Source organism: Anomaloglossus baeobatrachus, chromosome 5, assembly GCF_048569485.1.
Source record: "Anomaloglossus baeobatrachus isolate aAnoBae1 chromosome 5, aAnoBae1.hap1, whole genome shotgun sequence".
In the NCBI taxonomy this organism is placed as follows: Eukaryota; Metazoa; Chordata; class Amphibia; order Anura; family Aromobatidae; genus Anomaloglossus; species Anomaloglossus baeobatrachus.
In genome coordinates, this window is record NC_134357.1 from 555,272,566 (window position 1) to 555,298,434 (window position 25,869).

Consider the following 25,869-nt stretch of genomic DNA (forward strand, 5'->3'; position numbering starts at 1 on the left):
GGAAGAGAAGGGGGGGGGAAGAGAAGGGGGGGGGAAGAGAAGGGGGGGGAAGAGAAGGGGGGGGGAAGAGAAGGGGGGGGGAAGAGAAGGGGGGGGGGGAAGAGAAGGGGGGGGGAAGAGAAGGGGGGGGGAAGAGAAGGGGGGGGGGAAGAGAAGGGGGGGGGGGAAGAGAAGGGGGGGGGGAAGAGAAGGGGGGGGGGAAAGAGAAGGGGGGGGGGAAAGAGAAGGGGGGGGGAAGAGAAGGGGGGGGAAGAGAAGGGGGGGGGAAGAGAAGGGGGGGGAAGAGAAGGGGGGGGAAGAGAAGGGGGGGGAAGAGAAGGGGGGGAAGAGAAGGGGGGAAAGAGAAGGGGGGGGAAGAGAAGGGGGGGGGAAGAGAAGGGGGGGAAGAGAAGGGGGGGAAGAGAAGGGGGGAAGAGAAGGGGGGGAAGAGAAGGGGGGGGAAGAGAAGGGGGGGGGGAAGAGAAGGGGGGGGAGAGAAGGGGGGGGGGAAGAGAAGGGGGGGGAAGAGAAGGGGGGGGGGAAGAGAAGGGGGGGGGAAGAGAAGGGGGGGGGAAGAGAAGGGGGGAAGAGAAGGGGGGGGAAGAGAAGGGGGGGGGAAGAGAAGGGGGGGGGAAGAGAAGGGGGGGAAGAGAAGGGGGGGGAAGAGAAGGGGGGGGAAGAGAAGGGGGGGGAAGAGAAGGGGGGGGGAAGAGAAGGGGGGGAAGAGAAGGGGGGGGAAGAGAAGGGGGGGGGAAGAGAAGGGGGGGGAAGAGAAGTGGGGGGGGGGAGAAGAGAAGGGGGGGGGGAAGAGAAGGGGGGGGGAAGAGAAGGGGGGGGGAAGAGAAGGGGGGGGAAGAGAAGGGGGGGGGAAGAGAAGGGGGGGGAAGAGAAGGGGGGGGAAGAGAAGGGGGGGGAAGAGAAGGGGGGGGAAGAGAAGGGGGGGGAAGAGAAGGGGGGGGAAGAGAAGGGGGGGGAAGAGAAGGGGGGGGAAGAGAAGGGGGGGGGGAAGAGAAGGGGGGGGAAGAGAGGGGGGGGAAGAGAAGGGGGGGGAAGAGAAGGGGGGGGGAGAGAAGGAGGGGGGGGAGAGAGGAGGGGGGAGGAGAGGGGCAACAATCCCCCCCCCCCGTAACAGATGCCTCTGCCCCCCACCGACTCCAGCACCGGACCCCCCACCATCCCCAGCAGCGGACAGGGCCCCCCACCGACCCCAGCACCGGACCCCCACCATCCCCCAGCAGAGGACAGGGCCCCCCACCGACCCCAGCAACGGACCCCCACCATCCCCAGCAGAGGACAGGGCCCCCCACCGACCCCAGCAGAGGACAGGGCCCCCCACCGACCCCAGCAACGGACCCCCACCATCCCCAGCAGAGGACAGGGCCCCCCACCGACCCCAGCAGAGGACAGGGCCCCCCACCGACCCCAGCAACGGACCCCCACCATCCCCAGCAAGAGGACAGGGCCCCCCACCGACCCCAGCACCGGACCCCCACCATCCCCAGCAGAGGACAGAGCCCCCCCACCATCCCCAGCACCGGACCCCCCACCATCCCCAGCAGAGGACAGGGCCCCCCACCATCCCCAGCACCGGACCCCCACCATCCCCAGCAGAGGACAGGGCCCCCCACCGACCCCAGCATCGGACCCCCACCATCCCCAGCAGAGGACAGGGCCCCCACCGACCCCAGCACCGGACCCCCACCATCCCCAGCAGAGGACAGGGCCCCCCCACCGACCCCAGCACCGGACCCCCACCATCCCCAGCAGAGGACAGGGCCCCCCACCGACCCCCAGCACCGGAACCCCCACCATCCCCAGCAGAGGACAGGGCCCCCCACCGACCCCAGCACCGGACCCCCACCATCCCCAGCAGAGGACAGGGCCCCCCACCGACCCCAGCACCGGACCCCCACCATCCCCAGCAGAGGACAGGGCCCCCCACCGACCCCAGCACCGGACCCCCCACCATCCCCAGCAGAGGACAGGGCCCCCCACCCGACCCCAGCACCGGACCCCCACCATCCCCCAGCAGAGGACAGGGCCCCCCACCGACCCCAGCACCGGACCCCCCACCATCCCCAGCAGAGGACAGGGCCCCCCCACCGACCCCAGCACCGGACCCCCACCATCCCCAGCAGAGGACAGGGCCCCCCCACCGACCTTAGCACCGGACCCCCCACCATCCCCAGCAGAGGACAGGGCCCCCCACCATCCCCAGCAGAGGACAGGGCCCCCCACCCGACCCCAGCACCGGACCCTTACCATCCCCAGCAGAGGACAGAGCCCCCCACCGGCCCCAGCACCGGACCCCCCACCATCCCCAGCAGAGGACAGAGCCCCCCACCGGCCCCCCACCATCCCCAGCAGAGGACAGAGCCCCCCACCGGCCCCCAGCAACCGGACCCCCACCATCCCCAGCACCGGACCCCCACCATCCCCAGCAGAGGACAGAGCCCCCCACCGGCCCCAGCACCCGGACCCCCACCATCCCCAGCACCGGACCCCCACCATCCCCCAGCACCGGACCCCCACCAACCCCAGCAGAGGACAGGGCCCCCCACCGACCCCCAGCACCGGACCCCCACCATCCCCAGCACCGGACCCCACCATCCCCAGCACCGGACACCCACCAACCCCAGCAGAGGACAGGGCCCCCCCACCGACCCCAGCACCGGACCCCCACCATCCCCAGCAGAACACAGGGCCCCCCACCGACCCCAGCACCGGACCCCCACCATCCCCAGCAGAGGACAGGGCCCCCCCACCGACCTTAGCACCGGACCCCCACCATCCCCCAGCAGAGGACAGGGCCCCCCCACCATTCCCCAGCAGAGGACAGGGCCCCCACCACCGACCCCAGCACCGGACCCTTACCATCCCCAGCAGAGGACAGAGCCCCCCCACCGGCCCCCCCCACCATCCCCAGCAGAGGACAGAGCCCCCCACCGGCCCCCCACCATCCCCGCAGCAGAGGACAGAGCCCCCCACCGGCCCCACAGCAACCGGACCCCCACCATCCCCAGCAGAGGACAGGGCCCCCCACCGACCCCAGCACCGGACCCCCACCATCCCCAGCACCGGACCCCCACCAACCCCAGCAGAGGACAGGGGCCCCCCACCGACCCCAGCACCGGACCCCCACCATCCCCAGCACCGGACCCCCACCAACCCCAGCAGAGGACAGGGCCCCCCACCGACCCCAGCACCGGACCCCCACCATCCCCAGCAGAACACAGGGCCCCCCACCAACCCCAGCACCGGACCCCCACCATCCCCAGCAGAGGACAGGGCCCCCCACCGACCTTAGCACCGGACCCCCACCATCCCCAGCAGAGGACAGGGCCCCCCACCATCCCCAGCAGAGGACAGAGCCCCCCACCGGCCCCCCCACCATCCCCAGCAGAGGACAGAGCCCCCCACCGGCCCCAGCACCGGACCCCCACCATCCCCAGCAGAGGACAGGGCCCCCCACCGACCCCAGCACCGGACCCCCACCAACCCCAGCAGAGGACAGGGCCCCCCACCGACCCCAGCACCGGACCCCCACCAACCCCAGCAGAGGACAGGGCCCCCCACCGACCCCAGCACCGGACCCCCACCAACCCCAGCAGAGGACAGGGGCCCCCCACCGACCCCAGCACCGGACCCCCACCATCCCCAGCAGAACACAGGGCCCCCCACCGACCCCAGCACCGGACCCCCACCATCCCCAGCAGAGGACAGGGCCCCCCACCGACCCCAGCACCGGACCCCCACCATCCCCAGCAGAGGACAGGGCCCCCCACCGACCCCCAGCACCGGACCCCCACCATCCCCAGCAGAGGACAGGGCCCCCCACCGACCCCAGCACCGGACCCCCCACCATCCCCAGCACCGGACCCCCACCAACCCCAGCAGAGGACAGGGCCCCCCACCGACCCCAGCACCGGACCCCCACCATCCCCAGCACCGGACCCCCACCAACCCCAGCAGAGGACAGGGCCCCCCACCGACCCCAGCACCGGACCCCCACCATCCCCAGCAGAACACAGGGCCCCCCCACCAACCCCAGCACCGGACCCCCACCATCCCCAGCAGAGGACAGGGCCCCCCACCGACCTTAGCACCGGACCCCCACCATCCCCAGCAGAGGACAGGGCCCCCCACCATCCCCAGCAGAGGACAGAGCCCCCCACCGGCCCCCCCACCATCCCCAGCAGAGGACAGAGCCCCCCCACCGGCCCCAGCACCGGACCCCCACCATCCCCAGCAGAGGACAGGGCCCCCCACCGACCCCAGCACCGGACCCCCACCAACCCCAGCAGAGGACAGGGCCCCCCCACCGACCCCAGCACCGGACCCCCACCAACCCCAGCAGAGGACAGGGCCCCCCACCGACCCCAGCACCGGACCCCCACCATCCCCAGCAGAACACAGGGCCCCCCACCGACCCCAGCACCGGACCCCCACCATCCCCAGCAGAGGACAGGGCCCCCCACCGACCCCAGCACCGGACCCCCACCATCCCCAGCAGAGGACAGGGCCCCCCACCGACCCCAGCACCGGACCCCCACCATCCCCAGCAGAGGACAGGGCCCCCCACCGACCCCAGCACCGGACCCCCACCATCCCCAGCAGAGGACAGAGCCCCCCACTGACCCCAGCACTGGACCCCCACCATCCCCAGCAGAGGACAGAGCCCCCCACTGACCCCAGCAGCACTGGCCCCAGCACAGATGGTCCACAGCAGCATTGAGCGCCCCAAAAAAAAAATCCAGACCAGACACACAGCATGAAGCTTCCACACACAGTAATAAAGATCTCCAGTTTTTAACTATGAAGACACTGACCTTGGTCTGTGCAGGAAAGAGTCATCCATAGCGCGGAGTCCTGAGGTAGAGGCTGCAGCAGAAGCAGCGACCACACATGCCGAGAAGCAGGAGGAAGTGGCGTCTCCTCGTGCATTGTGAAATTAGACCCGCCCCTGACCACGCCCCTAACACGTGACGGTAGTGACGTCATGCCGGGAAGGAGCCTGTACACTCTAGCATCTACCATCCAGTGTGCTGTGCGGCTCTGCAGGAGGAGGTGTGTGGAGATTCCCCATTACTGGGGCAGGGGGCATTAACCCCTTCAGCTCTGAGACTTTCTTGGTGTTCTTCTCTTGCTGATTTCTATGAATCGTGAGGTTTTTGTTCCTTTGATAGATACAGACGCCCCAACTATGGGAGGAAACCCGTCTGCCCACGGTCCCCGGCCCCTTTCTGCCCTCGGTCCTCGGCCCCTTTCTGCCCTCGGTCCCCGGCCCCTTTCTGCCCTCGGTCCCCGGCCCCTTTCTGCCCTCGGTCCCCGGCCCCTTTCTGCCCTCGGTCCCCGGCCCCTTTCTGCCCTCGGTCCCCGGCCCCTTTCTGCCCTCGGTCCCCGGCCCCTTTCTGCCCTCGGTCCCCGGCCCCTTTCTGCCCTCGGTCCCCGACCCCTTTCTGCCCTCGGTCCCCGGCCCCTTTCTGCCCTCGGTCCCCGGCCCCTTTCTGCCCTCGGTCCCCGGCCCCTTTCTGCCCTCGGTCCTCGGCCCCCTTTCTGCCCTCGGTCCCCGGCTCCTTTCTGCCCTCGGTCCTCGGCCCCTTTCTGCCCTCACATAGTATAATGTTCCCCCAGAATGGTCTCATTATCTGTTTCCCCTTATTCTCTCCAGTAATTGTATTATTACAGCGGATTCTTTATGATGTTACATCGTCATCTTCTCCCCATTCAGGTCCCTACAATATCGGATCCTCTCCGTGGAGATCTTCTATAGAAGAGAATTCTCCTGATTGCCCCGTGAAGGATGGATATGGACAGGGACAAGATGGCGGAGAGGATATTACACCTCACCCTAGAGATCCTCTTCCGGCTTACTGGAGAGGTGAGAGATTCTGATGCCGTCACATTACACCATTCTTATCTATGGGAATAACAGATGGACAGAACTGGAGAGGTGAGGACTCTGGAAATGTCTGGAGTGAGATTTCTTACTGTGTCTCTCCATATCCAGGATTACACAGTAGTGAAGAAGACCTCTAGTGAGCGCTGTCAGGCCCCTGTGTCTGAGGGATGGGGAAGACCCCTGAGCCCAATCACGGGGCCTCCACCTCACCCCCCGATACATGAGGACATCAATGACCAGAAGATCCTAGAACTCACCTACAAGATGATTGAGCTGCTGACTGGAGAGGTGACACTGCTGGGAATGCTGGGACATTATACAGTAACGCTATGAAGGGATCGGGGGTGACGGTATCATTGTATGTGTCAGGTTCCTATAAGGTGTCAGGACGTCACCGTCTATTTCTCCATGGAGGAGTGGGAGTATTTAGAAGGACACAGAGATCTGTACAAGGACGTCATGATGGAGGTTCCCCAGCCCCTCACATCACCAGGTAATAGTCAGGACTAAATACACACGGCCTATAATTATCTGTATGTAAGGAATGAATTCAGTCCCTGTATGTGTCTCCTCCAGGTCTATCCAGTAAGAGGACAACACCAGAGAGATGTTCCCGTCCTCTTCTCCCACAGGACTGTAAACAAGAAGATCCTGATGTTCCTCAGGATCATCAGGTAGATGGAGAGAAGGTGCCATGAAATCTCCCTATGATGTGTAGACGGCTGTGAAGGTCTTGTGCTCAGTCTTGTTTTATCCTCCAGTATTATATGTGTGTTATACTTGTGTAATGAGAGCGGTGGAGATGGCAGGATTAGAGCTGATCATAGATGGGACTTCTCCATCTGTCTGTGACTTTTATAATATTTGTTTCAGGGTGAAGATCTGTCCCATATTAATACTACAGAGACATATGTGAGGGGTGATGAGCGGAGTAAAGAGGAGATTCCTACAGATAACCGCCCAGGTGAGTAGTGACCACTAAATGCAGAGAAGTCAAAGATTCTTCTCAGTCACCGGTCACCATTCTGCTGCTAGACCACCACATGCTCCTCCACCCAAAACTGTCCCTATTATTTTGGGCATTGGACGTCCTTTTGTTGGATTGAATAATAATATTAATAATCTTTTTTTCTATAGCGCCAACATATTCCACAGCGCTTTACAACTCAGGAGGATCATATACAAACAAGTAAAAGTTATAGCAAATACAATATTTAAAGGGAAAAAAAGACAACCCTGCTCGTGAGAGCTTACAAGCTACAATAAGATGGGGGGGGGGGCAAGGTACAAGTGCTTATTTACAATGACAATCCAGCCATCTCGAGAAAATGGGGGGATAGATAATGGCTTTCTGGACCAGTTGGCCAGAGCCTTGAGATGCATTTGGGTGCCATGGAGTTTGACGTGGGGTTATTTTCTGAGACGTTGTGGAGGGATTATGTGAATTTAGTTCGGCTAGCAAGTGTGATAGGCCGCCCTAAAAAGATGCGTTTTTAGGGTGCGTCTGAAGCTGAGTAAGTTGTGATTCGTTCTAACTTCTTGGGGTAGAGCGTTCCAGAGGATTGGTGCAGCTCGGAAGAAGTCTTGGATTCGGGAGTGGGAGGTGCAAATTAGTTTGGATGTTAGTCAAAAGTCATTTGAAGAGCGTATAGAACGGGTAGGGTGATAGACAGAGAGAAGGGTGTAGATGTAGGGGGGTGCCGCATTGTGGAGAGCCGCATTGTGGAGAGCTTTGTGGGTAAGAACAAGCAGTTTGAATTGGATCCTGTGATATATGGGCAGCCAGTGCAATGACTGGCACAGAGCAGAGGCATCTGAGTAGCGTTTAGCCAGATAGGTGACCCTGGCTGCATTAAGGATGGACTGTAGAGGAGAGCGTCTAGTTAGGGGGAGACCAATTAATAGAGAGTTACAGTAGTCAAGGCGAAAGTGGATCAGGGCCACGGTGAGGGATTTTGTCGTTTCCATTGTGAGAAGGGGCGAATTCTAGAGATGTTCTTGAGGTGCAAGCGGCAGGAGCGGGCCAGAGATTGTATGTGGGAGGTGAAGGAAAGATCAGTGTCAAGTATAGCACCCAGACAGCGGGCCTACTGCCTAGGACTTATTGTTGTGCCACACACAGAGAGGGAGATGTCAGGTTTAGGAAGATTGGAAGACTGAGGGAAAAGCAGAAGTTCAGTTTTGGAAAGGTTAAGTTTCAGATAGAGAGCAGACATGATGTTGCAAACTGCAGTCAGGCAGTCACTTCTGTTCTGTAGTACAGCGGGGGTGAGCTCAGGGGATGAGGTGTATAGCTGTGTGTCATCAGCATAAAGATGGTACTAAAAGCCAAATCTGCTGATAGTCATTCCAATTGGGGCAGTGTACAGGGAGAAAAGAAGAGGGCCAAGGACTGAACCTTGAGGGACCCCAACAGTAAGAGGAAGAGGAGAAGATGTGGAGCCAGAAAATGATACGCTGAATGAGCGGCCAGAAAGATAGGAAGAGAACCAGGAGAGCACAGTGTCCTTTAAGCCGATAGAATGGAGCATAGAGAGAAGGAGATGGTGGTCAACAGTGTCAAAGGCGGCAGAGAGGTCAAGAAGAATAAGCAGAGGGTGGTCACCGTTACGTTTTGCAGTCAATAGGTCATTGGTCACTTTGACAAGGGCAGTTTCTGTTGAGTGTAAAGGGCGGAAGCCAGACTGTAAAGGATCTAGAAGAGAGTGAGTGGAAAGGTAGCAGGTGAGACGAGAGTAGACCAGGCGCTCTAAGAGTTTGGAGATGAAGGGGGGATTGGAGACTCGTCTGTAGTTCCTTGTGCAGGACGGATCAAGAGAAGGTTTTTTTAATAATGGAGTAATGATAGGTGTTTGAGGGAGGAAGGGAAGATACCAGAAGAGAGAGAGAGATTGAAGATTTTAGTTAGGTAAGTAGTGACAACCGGAGAGAGGGACTGTAGAAGGTGTGAGGGAAAGGGATCAGTAGGGCAATTGGTAGGACGAGAAGAAGAGAGGAGCCTGGAGACTTCCTCCTCTGTGACTGGGTCAAATGTGGAAAGTGAGCTGGATGGGATATGGTGAGAGATGGGATTCACAACTCTTGGTGTCTGGGAGCTGATCTCTCGGCAGATGTTTTCTATTTTCTCTGTGAAATATGAGGCCAGGTCATCAGCATGAAGGTCTACTTTGGGACTGAGGAGGGAGTGAAAGGTGTCAAAGAGCTTTTTTGGATTGTTGGATAGTGAGGAGATAATGGTGGTTAAGTAGGTCTGTTTGGCGAGGTAAAGAGAAGAGTTGCAGGTCCTTAACATGAACTTGTAGTGGATGAAGTTTTCTGGTGTGCGGGTTTTCCTCCATAGGCGTTCGGCATTCCTAGAGCATCGCTGGAGAAATCGAGTATGGGATGTGAGCCAAGGCTGTTTTACTCTGTGTTTGGCGGTTCTGAGGGTGAGGGGCGCTACTTGGTCCAGGGTGCTTCTGAGTGTTTCATTGTAGTGGTTTACAGCCAGATCAGGACAGGAAAGTGAGGAGATAGGGGACAGTGTTGAGTGTAGAGAGTCTGTAAGTGTCTGAGAGTCAATGGCCTGTAGGTTTCTCAATGTGTGATAGGTAGGAGTGTGCTGGGGCGGACGAGTGATTTGTGAGCTTGAAGGAGAGGATGTTGTGGTCAGAGAGGGGAATAGGTGAGTTGTCAAAGTGAGAGATTGAGCAGAGGCGGATAAATACCAGGTCAAGGGTGTTACCATCTTCATGTGTCTCAGAGGATGAGAGTTGTGAGAGGCCAAGGGAGGTGGTGAGAGATAAAAGCTGGGATGCAGATGGGGAGGAGGGGCTGTTCATGGGTATATTGAAGTCTCCTAGGATGAGGGTTGGTAATTCAGAGAACATGAAATGCGCCAGCCAGGCTGAAAAGTGGTCAAGGAACTGGGTGGGTGAGCCTGGTGGATGGTATATGACAGCAATTCTGAGGGAGAGGGGATGGAAGAGCCTGATGGTGTGGACCTCAAAGGATGGGAATGAGAGTGATAGAGCTGGGGGGATGACCTGGAAAGTGCATTGTGGGGACAGGAGTAAGCCGACTCCACCACCATGTCTGTTTTCAGGTCTTGGTAAGTGGGAAAAGTGTAAACCACCATGAGAAATGGCGGCAGGGGAAGTAGTGTCAGAATCCTGAATCCAGGTTTCAGTGAGGGCTAGTAGATTAAGAGAGTTATTGAGAAAGAGGTTGTGGATGTAGGGAAGCTTGTTACATACAGACCGTGGATTCCAGAGAGCACAATTAAAAGAGGGAAGTGAGGGTGCACAACTAATGTTAATGAGGTTAGCAAGGTTTCTATGAGAGGAGGGGGTAAAGTTAGCATGGGGTGGACCAGGATTAGCAGAGATATCGCCTGAGAGAAGTAGCAATAACAGGTGAAAGGTCAGATGGTTTGTGGACTTGTGGCATGGCTTTTTCTGCAAGACCCTGGAGCATGATGGATTGAGATTACTCAAATAGGTGAAAAGAGCCTGGGAGCTGTACATAGGAGAGGGGAGGAGAGAGGGACTGACGTGGATGAGTGGGGATGGAGGGGGGACAGGGCGGTGAAAGTGGACAGTAAAAGCATATAGGATGATAGAAATAATGGTCATGGTTGAAACAGAAGGTATCACAGTGTAGGTTACCTGCCTCATGCTCTTACTAAGTGCCATTTAAATACCTGCCCAGCACTTAGCAACTATGGCACTTTGCATAAGATGGCACGCATGCAGGCACCCCACACGCGTGCACCCCTTAAGGAGCACACAAATATATAGGGCAGACTAGAGGAGTAGGTGAGGAGGATTGTGGGAGCTCAGCTTGTTAAGGAAAATTAACAAATGCTGATCACACCAGGGAATGATTAAGGAATCAAAGGAAACAGGACACTTGACACCCGCCGAAACTCCAGTCTACACAAAATCATACCTTCCACCATCAGATAAGATTTGCAAAGAGGAAGATACAGTCATACATCAGTGAGTATTAAACATAATGTAAAGATGGCATAGCAAAAGTCACAGCAAGCAGAGTTATATACCAGGATAGAGATTCAGCAGGAGCAGAGGGTAGCAGACTTTGCACTTCAGTAATCAGAGTTATAAGTTTTGGAGATTGAGGATTGAGATCTGTATCAGCCAGATCTTACAGGTAGGATCCATCCTATACTCTGAAATTAGATGTTAAGTTTTAGCTGCTCAGATCTCTAATCTGCAAAGCCAAATGACAGCGTACGTAGAATGTGCAGACAACTTAGAAAACAATGTGGAGAAAAATCAAATCTGTATGGTGGACCCCTAAGAGAAAGCGGAGGGTAATGATGCTGGTGATGTCCTAGATTCTTAGTTTGGTGCCATGTTCACCAGGTGAATAAAGATTTATTGCTCTCAGTGGGAAAAACAAAATAATAATCTTGTAGTTGATGAAGAGACCTCAGTAGTCTGGGAAGCTTGCTTTGTAACATCATTTATTTTTTATTAGCCATTAAAAGGCATCATAAGTAGGAATGAGCAAATCCAAACTGTAAAGCTCAGAGTCCGTATTGGACACCTTGTGTCCAGTGCTGAACCGTGAACACGGACTTTTTACTGTACGTCCGATTCCTACTCTGGTTTGTCAGCCGATTAAAGCTTGTTAAAAGGTAGCAGAGCAGCCAATCAACAAGCTTTTAGGCTGTGGGCACTTCCGGAGCTATCGCAACCATGCTAATTATTGGCATGGCTGTGATTGGCTGACGCATTCCATTACGTGACGTGTCTAAAGGCCGGAACACAGGCCGCACTTCCATTTTGCCTTCACTAGAATTGGGAGAGTACGCTGTTGTACTGAGGGACAGTGATAGTTGCAGTTACTAAAACAACAAATACATTGTAGGGATAGGACACTGTAGGAGTGAGGGACAGTGATGGGTGCATGTAATTCAAAATAAAATACAGCGCTGAATCACACAGCTTGGCATAGCGCTCCAAGGCAGCTCTATACAGGCTTTGTTATAATCATACTCTGTATACAGGCCGTGTAATAATCTGAACTTGTTATTCTCATTCTTTGGCACACAAACATCTAATAGGGGACGTGGCCGTGATGGTGCTGTTGGTGGTGGTGTTGTAGCTGCTTCAGGGTGAGGACGTGGTAGATGTGTGCCTAATATGCTCCAAACTGAAACCCCTTCCTCTGGTGCATGCAGGCTGGTCTTCGTCAATTCTTAGGTCTAAGTACCACTGCACGAATGGTGAGGCCTGAGCATAAGGCGTTATTAGATTATATGGCCACCAATGCCTTTAGTTCCTGTGCATTGTCTTCCACCCAGTCCACAACTGAAAGCTCAGAGTCATCTCCTAAGTTCCATGGTCATCTTCCTTCCACAACAATCCATTCAAAATCAGCCAAGCAGTAAGAGCCACTAGTCATGCAGCAATCACTTATGCTTTTTGATGACTCTGGCTGGGGTCCTGTGGCCCATCCACCTGGCCCTGCCCCAGAGGTGGAAAAGACCGAGTGCACTGACACCCAACCACTTGTTGTGTGGGAGTTGCGTTCGGAGTCACAGCGACGTCCCTAAGCGGCCGACCAATAGAAGCGGAGGGGCGGAGATGAGCGGGACGGAACATCCCGCCCACCTCCTTCCTTCCTCATTGCCAGCGGACGCAGGTAAGGTGAGGTTCCTCGTTCCTGCGGTGTCACACATAGCGATGTGTGCTGCCGCAGTAACGACGAACAACATCGTACCTGCAGCTGCAATGATAATTGGGAATGGACCATGTCACCGATTAGCGATTTTGAACGTTTTTTCGACGATTCAAAATCGCTGATAGGTGTCACACGCAACGACATCGCTAAAGCGGCCGGATGTGCGTCACAAATTCCGTGACCCCAACGAAATCGCTTGAGCGATGTCGTAGCGTGTAAAGCGGCCTTTAGTCGGCTACTACCACCCATTACGTCAATGAAAACCTCCCAGCAAATGCAGCTCAAAAGAGCTCCTGGGCATGGTAATTCTTCATGGAATGTACTGATGGCAAAAGAGTGGTAGTTTGCAAGATGTGCCATCAGATCCTGAAGCGAGGGGAAACCTCTTCCCAACGTGAGCGCTGCCTGCATGATGCCTCATCTGACTTCCAAGCACAACGTGCAGTGGAGTAGATTCCTGCTTCCTCTTATGCTGTGGTACCTAGCCTCCTCAGCTGTAGTGTCGGCATCTTGCATCTGCTCACGATCACCAGGGATACCTTCCTCCCTGCAAGCAGATGATGTTGTAACAACAACACCCCCACCATCATCAACTACTACTTCCACATCGTCCCACTGAAATGTGCCGCTCTCCATCCCCCAAACCCTCGAAAGAGGAAATAACCCCCTCCCCTCAGCCACCCATGAGCCCTGGCCTTGAATGACAGCATTTACAAAATGCATGCCTTAGAAGTACTATCATTCAGGCTGGTGGAGATACAGCTTCCAACAAATGATGCCTGTAGCTTTACCGCAGTACTTTGCCCCCAGCCACCAATATTTTCTCTAGTCACCCTCCACGACAGCACCACAGGAGTTAACTCCACACCCTAATCGGGACAGAAAACACAAAGAGGTTAAATAAACCCTCCCCACATCCCCTCTCCAGTGATGTTTCCTGTCCCTACTGGGGCACAAAGAGGATCTGTGGTGCTCTGAGGCCATTGACTAGAGTACTGCGGGAAAGGAAAACAATTTATCTTACCACTGGGCAGCTGAGGTCGGAGCATTCCGCTTCCCTCCTCCATCGCTGCTCCTGTCTCCTCTGGATTCGGGACCTGCCTGCTCTCCTTGCGCCTCACATGAGGTAAAGCGGAGCATGGCCGACATGCCGGGGGCCTCCTTGAGCTCCCCGTTACCTCCTCCTCGCTAGCGTGCGGTGGCGCGCAGGAAGTGACATCACCGGCGCACGCCGCGATGACGTACTGGGAATATGTGTTGCACCCTGGAACGCGCTGTTTCAGCCCCGCTGCAGCAACAATGGGTTTGCCTTCTCATGGAGAGACCTACCTGGACCGTCTGAGGAGGAGGAGTCGCTCATATTATTATTATTATTATTATTATTATGGGATTATGGCGCTGGGGCCTCACACTCACATGTAAGTGCCTGGATTGAAGACATCCTAAAGTAGGACTGCATAATGGGTGATCTTTCCCGCTCTGTGTCTTTAGAGCCCAGGGCTACCCCTGATCCAGTAAGTATACTGTGACGGGGAGGTGGTTGGGTCGCATGTATATGGGTGCATGTCCCCCCTTTAGGGGTCAGTGCCTTATGGGCTCTTCTTTCCCTTTTTTCTGGGAGACAAGAATCCTTGCCCCAAAAGGAGAAAACGTCTAGCCGCAAGTGTATCATGTGCGCTAAGAAACTCCCGTCTTCCCATAGTAAAAAGCTGTGTCACCCCTACACTGATCAGGTGGTCAGGGAAGAACATCCTTCCCTTATCAGCAGATCAAAAATCTAGTGCACTAGGTACATTTCTCTCTAGCCTCCTCTCAAACCCTACCCTCAGTGCGATCCAGCCCCGAAGAAAGGATACCAAACCCCATAAAAGTATCGGTCTCGGCCTCAGAAGAGGACCCATACTTCTCTCCCAGACCCTTAGGTGAGGATGATGACTTTGTGTCAGAGTCAAAAGGAGGGCCTGAAAATGAAAGATACTTCTCAGGAACTGCTGGGAGCTGTGCGAGATACCATAGGGGTAAGGTAGGAAAGAGGAGGTAATGTTCGGCGGCCTGAAAGTGCAAAAGAGCTGGATTCCCTGTTCATAAGAATATCCAAGACTAAATCCTTCAGAAATGGGAGGCTCAGGAGAGAGGCCTAGGCACTCCCTTGGAGCTTAGACACCGTTTCCCACTTGAGGATGATACGGCCAGAACTTGGGAACTTCCTAAAGGGGATGTCCAGGTCTCTAGAGTTGCCAAAAAGCATTTCCTTTTGAAGCCTTTTCACAGCTCAGGGACCCAATGGATAGGAGGATTGAAGCCTGTTCATGAAATCGTGAGATACCTTGTTAGTTCTAAGGAACACTAATCTGTGTACAAGATCCCTATATATGTGGCTGGGACAACTTGAAGACCACCTCTCTAGGGACACCCCCCAGAGAAGGCCTGTTAGCTTCCCTGCCACTGCTTCAGAAAGCCACAGGGTTCCTAGTGGACGCCTCGGCTGAATCAGTCCGTGTAGCTGCTAAATCAGCCTAAGGCCGGCTTCTCACTTGCGCGAGTTTCTCGCAGTAGTGCAATGCGAGAAAATCTCACATTGCACTCGGACACATGTTATTCAATGAATCAGCTCTCATCTGCGATTTTTTTTTTTTTTTTCTCACTCCAAATCGGACTGAGAAAAAAAATCGTAGCAAGCTGCTATTTGAAGAGTTTCTCGTGCGAGTCTCTCCAGTGCAACTCTATGGGAGCGTGAAAAAAAAGGATGTGACACGGACCGGCACTCACACCATCCTAGTGACATCCGTTTTTCTAAATACATTTATCGCATGTGTCACAAAGCACTGGAAATGAGTGAGGTCTCATAATGTCGGTCAATCTCTATCTCTGTCGGTCGGTCTCCCTCTCTATCGGTCTCTCTCTCTCTGTCCATCTCGGTCTATTCCTTTCCCCCTCTCTCTCATACTCACCGATCCCCGATCATCAGCGTGGCGCTGCACTGCGTTCACACTGCTCCGGCGGCTTCTCCTCTTTTCAAAAAGCCGGCCACTCATTATTCAATCTCGTATTCCCTGCTTTACCAGCCCACCGGCGCCTATGATTGGTTGCAGTCAGACACGCCCCCAAGATGAGTGATAGCTGTCTCACTGCAACCAATCACAGCTGCTGGTGGGCGGGTCTCTATCATGCATAAATAAATAAATTAAAAAAAATGGCGTGCGGTTCCCCCCAATTTTAATACCAGCCAGGGTAAAGCCACACGGCTGAAGGCTGGTATTCTCAGGATGGGGAGCCCCACGTTATGGGAACCCCCCAGCCTAACAATAACAGCCAGCAGCCGTCCAGAATTGCCGCATCCATTAGATGCGACAGTTCTGGGACTGTACCCGGCTCTTCCCGTTTTGCCCTGGTGCGTTGGCAAACGGGGTAATAAGGAGTTAATGGCAGCAGCCCATAGCTGCCACTGAGTCCTAGATTAATCATTGCAGGCACCCCCAATGATTAACTGGTAATTTAAAGTTAATAAACACACATAGTGAAAAAATCCTTTATTTGCAATAATAAACACGAACAAATACCCTCGTTCACCACTTTATTAAGCCCCATAAAACCCCTCCAGCTCCGGCGTAATCCAGGGAGGTCCCGCGTCGCTTCCAGCTCTGCTACATGAAGGTGACAGGAGCTGCAGAAGAACACTGCCGCTCCTGACAGCTCCACGCAGCAACTGAGGTAATTAGCGCGATCAGCGATGATGTCACTCAGGTAACTCGTGGCCACCACTGGATCCTCCAACAGTGACAGCAAGTCGCCAGAGTGACAGCGATGAAGTCACAGGTGAGTTGCGGTCTCGGGTGGAGGATCCAGCTAGCCGCGGGTAGCCTGAGTGACGGCAACGCTAATCGCGCTGCTCACTTCAGTCACTCAGGGGATTAGCGGTCACCGGTGAGTCCTTCACGGGTGACCGCTAATCAGGCTGCGACACACAGACAGAGCCGTAGGATGACAATGAAGTCGGGTGCAGTACATCCGACTTCATTCTGATCGTGCGGCTCTATCTGTGTCTGCTGTCAGTGACTATTCAGCTCTGCTGAATGGCAGATGACATAGAAAAAAGGGATCCCATACGCATCAAACACGCATTACACACGCTCTGCTAGTCATTAAATAATTAAAAAAAAGCATCGCACTTGCATTGCACACTGACCTAACGTGAACTAAAATCGGCCGAGTTTTTTTCAGGCAAGTTGGACCGATTTTACATGCATAAATGTGTTTCCAGCCTTACTTTCTAACTCCGCAAGAAGAGCCCTATGACTCAAACTCTGGAGTTGTGATGCAACTTATAAGATTAAACTTTGTTCTATCCCCTTCCAGGGAAAGTACGTTTTTGGACCTGCTCTAGATGACCTATTAGACAAAGCCACTATAAAAAAAAAAATAAAACATTTCCGGAACAAAATTCCAAGAAAATGTTTCATGCCCCTCAGAGCCAATCCCCTAATTATAGAGGAAAGGGAAAGTCATGGCGGTGGAACTACCCCAAGGGAGGAAAATGTAAAAGTATTTTTTCCTCCCAGGAAATGCAAGAGTGTACCCAGTGCCAGTATAAGCAATGCCCCTGGCATGGCAGGAGGACATCTATCGAGATCCTCCCCCCAATGGTCAACAGTCTCATCGAACCAGTGGGTTCTGAACGCCATCAAGGACGCACTGAAGATAGCGTTCACCTTCTTTCCTCTACACCACCCACACTTCCACTCAAGGCTGGCAGAAACTACTCATATCAGGCCTTCAAGACCTGCAAAACTTGAGGGTGAAATCACCAATCCCAGAGGTAAAACTTGGACAGGGGTATTACTCTCGACTGTTTTCTAGTAAGAGAATCAAATAGGCCCACAGGTTCATCATAAACCTGAAACCCCTGAACAAGTTCTTACATTTTGCGCACAAACATCAGGCACTCCATTACCAATACAATACACTTCCGTTTAGCATACATTCTGCGTCCTGAGTATTTACCAAGCTGATGGCAGAGGTGGTAGCATTCCTCAGACAATAAAATATCTGTATAGTACCCTGCCTCAACGACTTCCTGATAATTGCTCCATCAGCCCCGACGCTCGAGCAGCATGTACAGAGGAACCTCGTGGTCGTGGAGGAACTGGGATGGATAGTGAACCAACAAAAATCTGATCTCAGACCATCTACAAAGAAGATTTGCCTCGGCATCCTACTGGCTTTAGATAGAAATATCATTTCTGCCGATGACAAGACAGATCGAGATCAAATCCAGATTTTGGATCTCCACAGCCATAGATCGGAAATTTTGAAATCTGCCATGTCGATTCTAGAATCCATGACATCCTGCATTCAAGCAGTAACCTGAGCTCAGTTCCATATAAGAACACTCCAAACAGCCATCCTAGCAACCTGGGATGATTGCCTATGTCTCTATACAAGAAGCTCCTCCTATCTAGACCAATGAAATCATAGTCCTTAAGGGCCTAACACAACAACCCTTTGAACCTATCACCTCAACAAATCTAGAACCCTGTCCTGGAAAACTGCATTCCTAGTAGCAATTACGTCAGCCAGACGAGTTGGTGAATTACAGACCACTACTAGATAGCCGTAACTAAAAATCCTGAACAACAGAATTATCTTCCGTCAGGACCACTCATTTCTTCCAAAACTAGTATCTGATTCACAGATACTAAGATTTAATACTACATCTTGCTGTCTGAATCCATCTGATGATAAAGGGGAATTTCATTCCTTGGATGTATGCAGGGAAATTTTACACTTCCTTTTAGAGAACTTATCATGTGAGGAAGGACCATAATCTCTTTGTCCAGATCATGGGGTGGAATAAAGGTATAAAGCTGCCAAGAACACAATTGCCAGCTAAAGCAATCAGCAAAGCTTACAAAAACCAAGCTCTACCTCCTCCGGAAGACTTCACTGCTCATTCTACCAGATCGGTATCTGTCTCTTGGGCCGAGAAGGCCGACGCTTCCATCAAGCAGATATGCAGAGCTGCTATATGGTGATCAGTGCATACCTTCATAAAACACTAAAGAGTGAATTTACTGTCTAAAAAGGACTTAGCCTTCGGCCGTAAGGTCCTTCAGGCTGTTGTCCCCCCACTAAGATATATTTTCGTTAGTACTTCTCCTGTGGTGCTGTCATGGAGGGTGACTAGAGAAAATAGAATTAGTTCTTACCAGTAATTCGGTTTCTAGGAACCCTCCACGACAGCACGGATATTCCCTCCCTACCTGTTGCAAAATGTAATTGTTTATTACTGATTTTAAAGTTTGAACCATTTGTACCGGTGTAGTTACTTGGAAAAAACACTGGAGAGGGGAGGTGGGGAGGGGTTATTTAACCTCTTTGTGTTTCCTGTCCCATTTAGGCCGTACAGTTAACTCCTGCATTGCTGTCGTGGAGGGTTCCTAGAAACCGAATTACCGGTAAGAACTATTTCTATTTTTCCAGGTGTGCCATACCACTGCATACACATGTGGTGGAACAAATCCGTTATTCACTCTGCAACTGCATAAGTGGAAAGGTCTACGTAACTACAGATACTTGGACCAGTGTGCACAGGCAGGGACGGTATATCTCTTTTTAACTGCACACTGGGTTAAACGTAGTTGCAGCTTGGCATAAGGCACCAGGCGTTCAAGCGCATGTTCCACTATTAGCTCAGGTCGCTGGACGTTTGTCGGTCAGTGTTGCTTCCTCCTCCTACGTTACGTCGCTTCCTCCACCTCCTTCTCATCCGGTCAGAGTTAGACCTGCACCATCAGCTTCAGCTCAGCCAGGCCCTTCTTAAGCTCATCTGCCTGGGGGACAAACCTCACCATGCAGGAGTTGTGGACGGGCATAAAATAACAAACAGATGAGTGGCTGGTGACTGTGGTTTTACAGCCCGGCCTGGTGGTGTGCGACATTTGCCGAAATTTTGTCACAGCTCTACGCCTAGTCGGCTTGACACACATCCCTTGCTGGACACATGTGCTCAATTTGGTGGTGCAGAGCTTCCTCAAAAATTACCCACATGTCAGAGCTTCTGCTGAAAGTGTGGTCAGTATGTGCGCACTTTCGGTGTACTGATGCCTGTCTGCACTGCAGAGTCATTAAAGCCTTCCCGCTCACCGCCTCATATGCGATGTACCAACATGGTGGAACTCCACCCTGCAGATGGTGGAGAGACTGTACATGTGGATGGCTTGATCCTGTGCGTCCCACTCTGGGATGCACAGGCGAGGCCTCTGATGCATCACTATCATGTGACCCCGGTCCTGTGCGTCCCACTCTGGGCCGCACGGGTGCGGCCTCTGATGCGTCCCTATCACGTGATCCCGCTATTAGTTTTACCCTGTGTGTTCCACTTTGGGACCATAGGTGCGGCCTCTGACGCGTTACCATTGTGTGACGCGATTGGCTAACATGGACGGCTCGATACTGTGCGTTCCACAGTGGGATGCATAGGCCTGGCGTCTCACTGTGGAATGCGGTGACATCTGAGATACTGGAAGTGATTTTAGACGCTACGGTATCGGTTCATCAGCGCCATAGATTGGATGTGGAAGTGCCTAGCACAAGACGTGAAGGTAATTACTAATTGTTTTTTAGGTATAAACTAGGGGTGGGCCAAGTATCAGTGTACCACCGTCTATCTTTGCGCACACAGGTTTTTTCTAAACGTGTACCATCTGTACCAATCCCTGCCACTGCAGGTTGAGATATTTTGTTTCTCCTGTGATGAACTCTCCATAATGAGAGGGAAACGCGTCGGGAGGGCATTTCTTTAATTTTGATGAGGTAGTGGGGCAGACAGCTTACTTAAGCGCTGCCCTTGTCAGGGCGGAAGCTATTACGGGGCACGATAGGGATATTTACACAACTACCCGACTGCTGACCCTGGTTCTTCCGGCCCATGTTTCCTCTCCTATTTGATTGGTGCCTTTCCTTACCTGTAGAGAAAGATTGGGTGAGATTGTTCCTTTTTCTCTTTGGCACTTTTGATTATATTATGCACTGCACTTTTTTACCATTTTAATATTTACAATTAAATGTTAAGTTTTAGTCCCTGCTACCGCTATTGGTTCCTTCAGGACTATTTGGCGCTATTTTTCTGCATTGCAGATTTTGCTTTCTCTTGAATTTGTATAGTTGGCATGGCTGTTTTTTTGTCATCTGGACCGGACACGGCTAGCTGGCTCACAGAGGCTAAGGATATTTTTTCTGAGAGGGAATTTACTCAGAAGAAATATCTTCCCTCCTATACAGCTGCGTTTAAGGAGGTTACAAAAATATATAAGGAACAGATCACTAGTTGGTGGGAAGTACAAAGTTTGGACAATTACAGTAAGAGCGCTATCGTTCCTAGAGGTCTGCGCATTACCTTTGTACCAGCGGCTAGGTGTAGGACTCCTCAGTTGATGAGTGCCTGGGAGAAAGAGGCCACTGCCAGCTGATGAAAATCTTGCTTATAGAGGAAAAGGCAAATTTTGAAATCTTAAATAATAAATTGAAAGAACAAATTGAGGTCACTTTTCAGAACGAAACTGATTTTACAGCTAAAGAAAATCTACTTAAAAATTCTATAGAAAAATTTCAGTTTCATCTTAAAGTAAGGAAACCTAAGCAATTTAAACGTGACCTGCAAGATTTTAAAGATAATAAGGTTTATCAAACTTTTCCAACTGAGGCGCCTACACCTAGAGAGCGTGAATCTGATTTGTCTTCTACGGAAGCAGAAATTTCTGACTCTGAGGCCAGACTACTCCCTTTTCGCCCACAACAGAGGGGCAGACTGAACCGTAGGGGAGGTCCCAGGACTGAACACCCTAATTTTCCATCAGTACAGAACAACACCCCTTTTTTAGATCGCAACTATTTCCTCAGGAGTCGCAAGGTCAACAGGGATTGAAGTCGCAGATTATTAATCTGTCCAGTAGATCCTTAAATAATACTGAGATGGCAGTCCTTAGCAAGGGCTTATCGTTTGTTCCCACTAATGATTTTTCAGCTTTTGACTTTATAAAAGATCTAAATTTATTCATTCGTAAATTACAATGGAAAAAATTCTTTAAACAAAAAGACAATAAAATTTGTGCTGATCTAGATATACCTATGGACATGCTTGATGATGTGAGATTACTGGCGGATTTGGAACAACCTAGCGTATCTAATACTGGCAGAGGCCCATTTACCACTCTAAAAAATCCAAGTACCAAAATGCCCCCCAACCCTATTGACATTTTGGCAATTGATGTATTTCTTAATCAGGTGACCAAGGATGTTCTCACTCTGGCTAAAATCGATTCTGCCCATATGGGAACAACATCCTTACTGATGGGAAATAGGAACAACTTAATTAAGTCTGAAATGCAGGCACTATGTAATCTGGAGAAAGATACTACGATTACCATAAAACCCTCAGACAAAGGGGGCAATGTAGTTTTAATGAACTCCAATGACTATCATGATGTTTGTCTTAACATCTTAAAGTATAGTAACACCTATTGTAAAGTGTCTGGTAACCCGATTGGAAGTGCAAAAAATGCACTGAAGGATTTACTTATTGATGCTAAGAGGGATGGATTGATTAGTCATGATGAGTTAGGGGTGCTTCACACACAGCGAGCTCGCTGCCGAGATCGCTGCTGAGTCACGCTTTTTGTGACGCAGCAGTGACCCCATTAGCGATCTCGCTGTGTGTGACACTGAGCAGCGATCTGGCCCCTGCTGCGAGATCGCTGCTCGTTACACACAGCCCTGGTTCGTTTTCTTCAAAGGCGCTCTCCCACTGTGACACACAGATCGCTGTGTGTGACAGCGAGAGAGCGACAAATGAAGCGAGCAGGGAGCAGGAGCCGGCGTCTGGCAGCTGCGGAGGCTGGTAACTAAGATAAACATCGGGTAACCAAGGTGGTTACCCGATATTTACCTTAGTTACCAGCCTCCGCAGCTCTCACGCTGCCTGTGCTGCCGGCTCCGGCTCTCTGCACATGTAGCTGCTGTACACATCGGGTTAATTAACCCGATGTGTACTGTAGCTAGGAGAGCAAGGAGCCAGCGCTCAGTGTGCGCGGCTCCCTGCTCCCTGCACACACAGCTAAGCGGTGTGCGCTGGTAACTAATGTAAACATCGGGTAACCATACCTGATGTTTACCTTAGTTACCAGTCTCCGCAGCTTCCAGACGGCGGCTCCGTGCAAGCGCAGCGTCGCTTGCACGTCGCTGCTGGCTGGGGGCTGTTCACTGGTCGCTGGTGAGATCTGCCTGTTTGACAGCTCACCAGCGACCATGTAGCGATGCAGCAGCGATCCTGACCAGGTCAGATCGCTGGTCGGATCGCTGCTGCATCGCTAAGTGTGAAGGTACCCTTAGCATTCATGGTGCCAGATTTTCCAGTTATGTCTACTTTCTATACACTCCCGAAGATACACAAAGGGGTAGACCTATTGTCTTGGGAGTGGATAACATTGCACAAAATGTAGGGGTATACTTGGATAAGATTCTTTTTTTTTAATTAAATGTTTTTATTAAAGTTTTACAAGTTACAACCAAATAAACATTGGAGGCTGCCCAGCCTCTACCCCCCTCCCAACCCTCCCCTCCCCAACAAACATTAAACAGCCTTGTAGAAAGGAGAGATAATGTCAAATCTGCAGCTCCACACATTCCTAGACACAAGTTCTTAAGTATCATTATTACATTTATCAATTAACCCAATTAGACTTTTGTTTTTCTTTCAGTTTTTGCTTTGTTTGGCATTGTACACATTTAACCCCTTTCACGCCCGCGGGCAGTAAAATTATGTCCTATTTTAACGTGACTTAACGACCAGGGACGTAACTTTACTGCCTAAAGTTTAGTTGATTGCCATGGCCATAGCAACGGCTTTCAAATGATGTCCCCTGCTGTTTCTTACAGCAGGGGACCTTTGCTTGACCCCAGGGGGGGTGGCATCGCCACCCACCATCGACGATCGATGTGATTGGCTGTTCAAATCTGAACCGCCAACCGCATTGTTCGCACTAATTTCGGCAACAATAATGCCTGACTTAGTACGATACTGTGAAATCCAGCTATGAGATGCTGTAGCAGCTACAGCAGATCATAGGTGGACCTCAAACATGTCGACCCCAGCCCCTGCAGCACTGATTGGAGCGATCGTACTATGACGCGCAATCACTCCAATCAGTGTGCAGTGGGGCGGTCTGATCTGCAGGTGGCTGCCCTCCCCAGGCCTGTGCTGGTCTGTGAAGCCCTCCCCCAACATGTCTGCAGCGTGGACTGGCTGGTACTTGTGGTACCATGCCACCGCTGCTGCTGCCGCCGCCGATATCACTGCTCCTGCTCCACGTGAGTACTGTGCTCACCTTGCAGCCCGTGCGCGCTCCCGTGACGCCCCTTGTGCGCTCCCGTCACGCCCCTTGTGCGCTCCCGTCACGCCCCCTGCGCGCTCCCGTGATGGCCCCTGCCCGTGCCTACCTGCGATCTGCACCCCGACATCCCGATCTGCTCCCCCCGCGATATGCCTGCCTCCCCCATGATCTCTATTCTGCTTATGCAGCTCCTTCTCCGGTATCCCACTCCCCACTCCCCCTCTGCTCTCCCACTACCCCTCTGCTCTCCCCCCGACGTCATCTTACCTGTCTTCACCGGGTCGTCCGAGGTCTTCACTGGCCCGATCACATCTGCCTCCATCGCTGGGTCCTTCCTGGGTATTCTGCAGAGCTGTCCAACGTCCTGCCTGCTGCTCCTGTAAAGCTGTCCATCTCGCTTGCCTTCTGTTCCTCCTGCAGTTCTTCTGGTAAGTGATCCTCCTGCTAATCCTCTGGGTACTGTGAATATAACTTTTTTTTTTTTTCTTTCTGTAATCCATGTCCATTTTTACACCTCATCTGTCCGTGCGTACGTATCTGCATCCGTGGTCCGTTTTCGGCGGGACTTTTTATTTCTCGTATCCCAGACGCATTTTGTATCGCATCCGTCCGTGCATCCCGCCGAGCGCTGATCAGGGATGCACATAAAGTATCTGCATCCATGGTCAATTTTTGGCGTGACTTTTTTTTCCGTATCCCCGACGCTTTTTGTATTTCATCCGACCGTGCGTCCTGCAGTGGCCGATCAGTGCACCGCGTCTGTGCGTTTGAAAAGTCAAATGGCGTTCCTTCTCTTCTAAGCCCCGCCATGCGCCCAATTACTTTCCACCACATATGAGGTATCTGCGTACTCAGGAAAAATTGCACAATACGTTTTATGGTGCATTTTTTCCTGATACCGTTGTAAAAAAAAAAGCTACCTGATTGATGCAAAAATTTGGTGGTTAAAAAAAAAAAATAATTTTCACAGTTCAACGTTATCAACTTCTGTGGAGCCCCTGGGGTTACAAGGGGATCACCAAACATCTAGATAAATTCCTTGAGGGGTCTAGTTCCAAAATGGGGTTATTTGTGGGGGAGCTCCACTGTTTAGGCACCATAGGGGGTCTCCAAACGTGACATGGCGTCCGCTAATGATTCCAACCAATTTTGCTGTCAAATGGTACTCCTTCTCTTCTGAGCCCCGCTATGCGCCCAAACAATTACTTTCCACCACATATGAGGTATCGTCGTACTCAGGAAAAAATGCACTATAAATTTCATGGTGCATTTTTTCCTGATACCCTTGTGAAAAAAAAAGCTACCTAGTTGAAGCAACAGCTTTGTGGTAAAAACATATCTTTTTTTTCTTTTCACAGCTCAACATTATAAACTTCTGTGAAGCCCCCAGGTATTCAAAGTGCTCACCAAACCTCTAGAAAAATGATTTGAGGGCTCTAGTTTCCAAAATGAGGTAACTTGTGGGGGAGCTCTATTGTTTGGGTGCCTCAGGGGGCCTCCAAATGCAACATTACGTCAGCTAATAAGTCCAGCTAATTTTGCGTTCAAAAATTCGAATGGCGCTACTTCCCTTCCGAGCTCTGCCGTGCGCCCACCCAAACAATTGGTTTTTACCACATATGGGGTATCAGCGTACTGAGGAGAAAATGCACAATAAATTGTAGGGTGCACTTTCTCTTTTCTCCCTTGTGAAAATGAAAATTTTATGGCTAATGTAACATTTTTGTGTTAAAAAGTAAAATTTTCATTTTTTCCTTCCACATAGCTTTGGTTCCTGTGAAGCACCTAAAGGGTTAATAAACTTCTTGGATGTGGTTTTGAGCAGTGTGAGGGGTGCAGTTTTTAGATTGGGGTCACTTTTGGCCATTTTCTGTCACCTCGGCCTCTCAAAGTCACTTCAAATGTGATGTG

General features: G+C 52.3%; 1 protein-coding gene and 1 long non-coding RNA gene across 2 annotated transcripts in view; both read left to right on the forward strand.

Moving 5' to 3' along the window:
- The window catches only part of LOC142310449 (uncharacterized), a 154,006-nt gene extending 147,845 nt beyond the window's left edge, over positions 1-6,161 (forward strand). Inside the window, exons 2-3 of the long non-coding RNA XR_012754156.1 lie at positions 5,711-5,860; positions 5,990-6,161. This is a non-coding gene — a long non-coding RNA (uncharacterized LOC142310449). The remainder of the gene's footprint in view (positions 1-5,710; positions 5,861-5,989) is intronic.
- An 80-nt stretch (positions 6,162-6,241) lies between these two features.
- LOC142312989 (uncharacterized) overlaps positions 6,242-25,869 on the forward strand; it is a 68,174-nt gene continuing 48,546 nt past the window's right edge. Inside the window, exons 1-3 of the mRNA XM_075351978.1 lie at positions 6,242-6,374; positions 6,458-6,555; positions 6,755-6,845. Of these exons, the coding sequence (XP_075208093.1) occupies positions 6,242-6,374; positions 6,458-6,555; positions 6,755-6,845 (322 nt within the window). The remainder of the gene's footprint in view (positions 6,375-6,457; positions 6,556-6,754; positions 6,846-25,869) is intronic.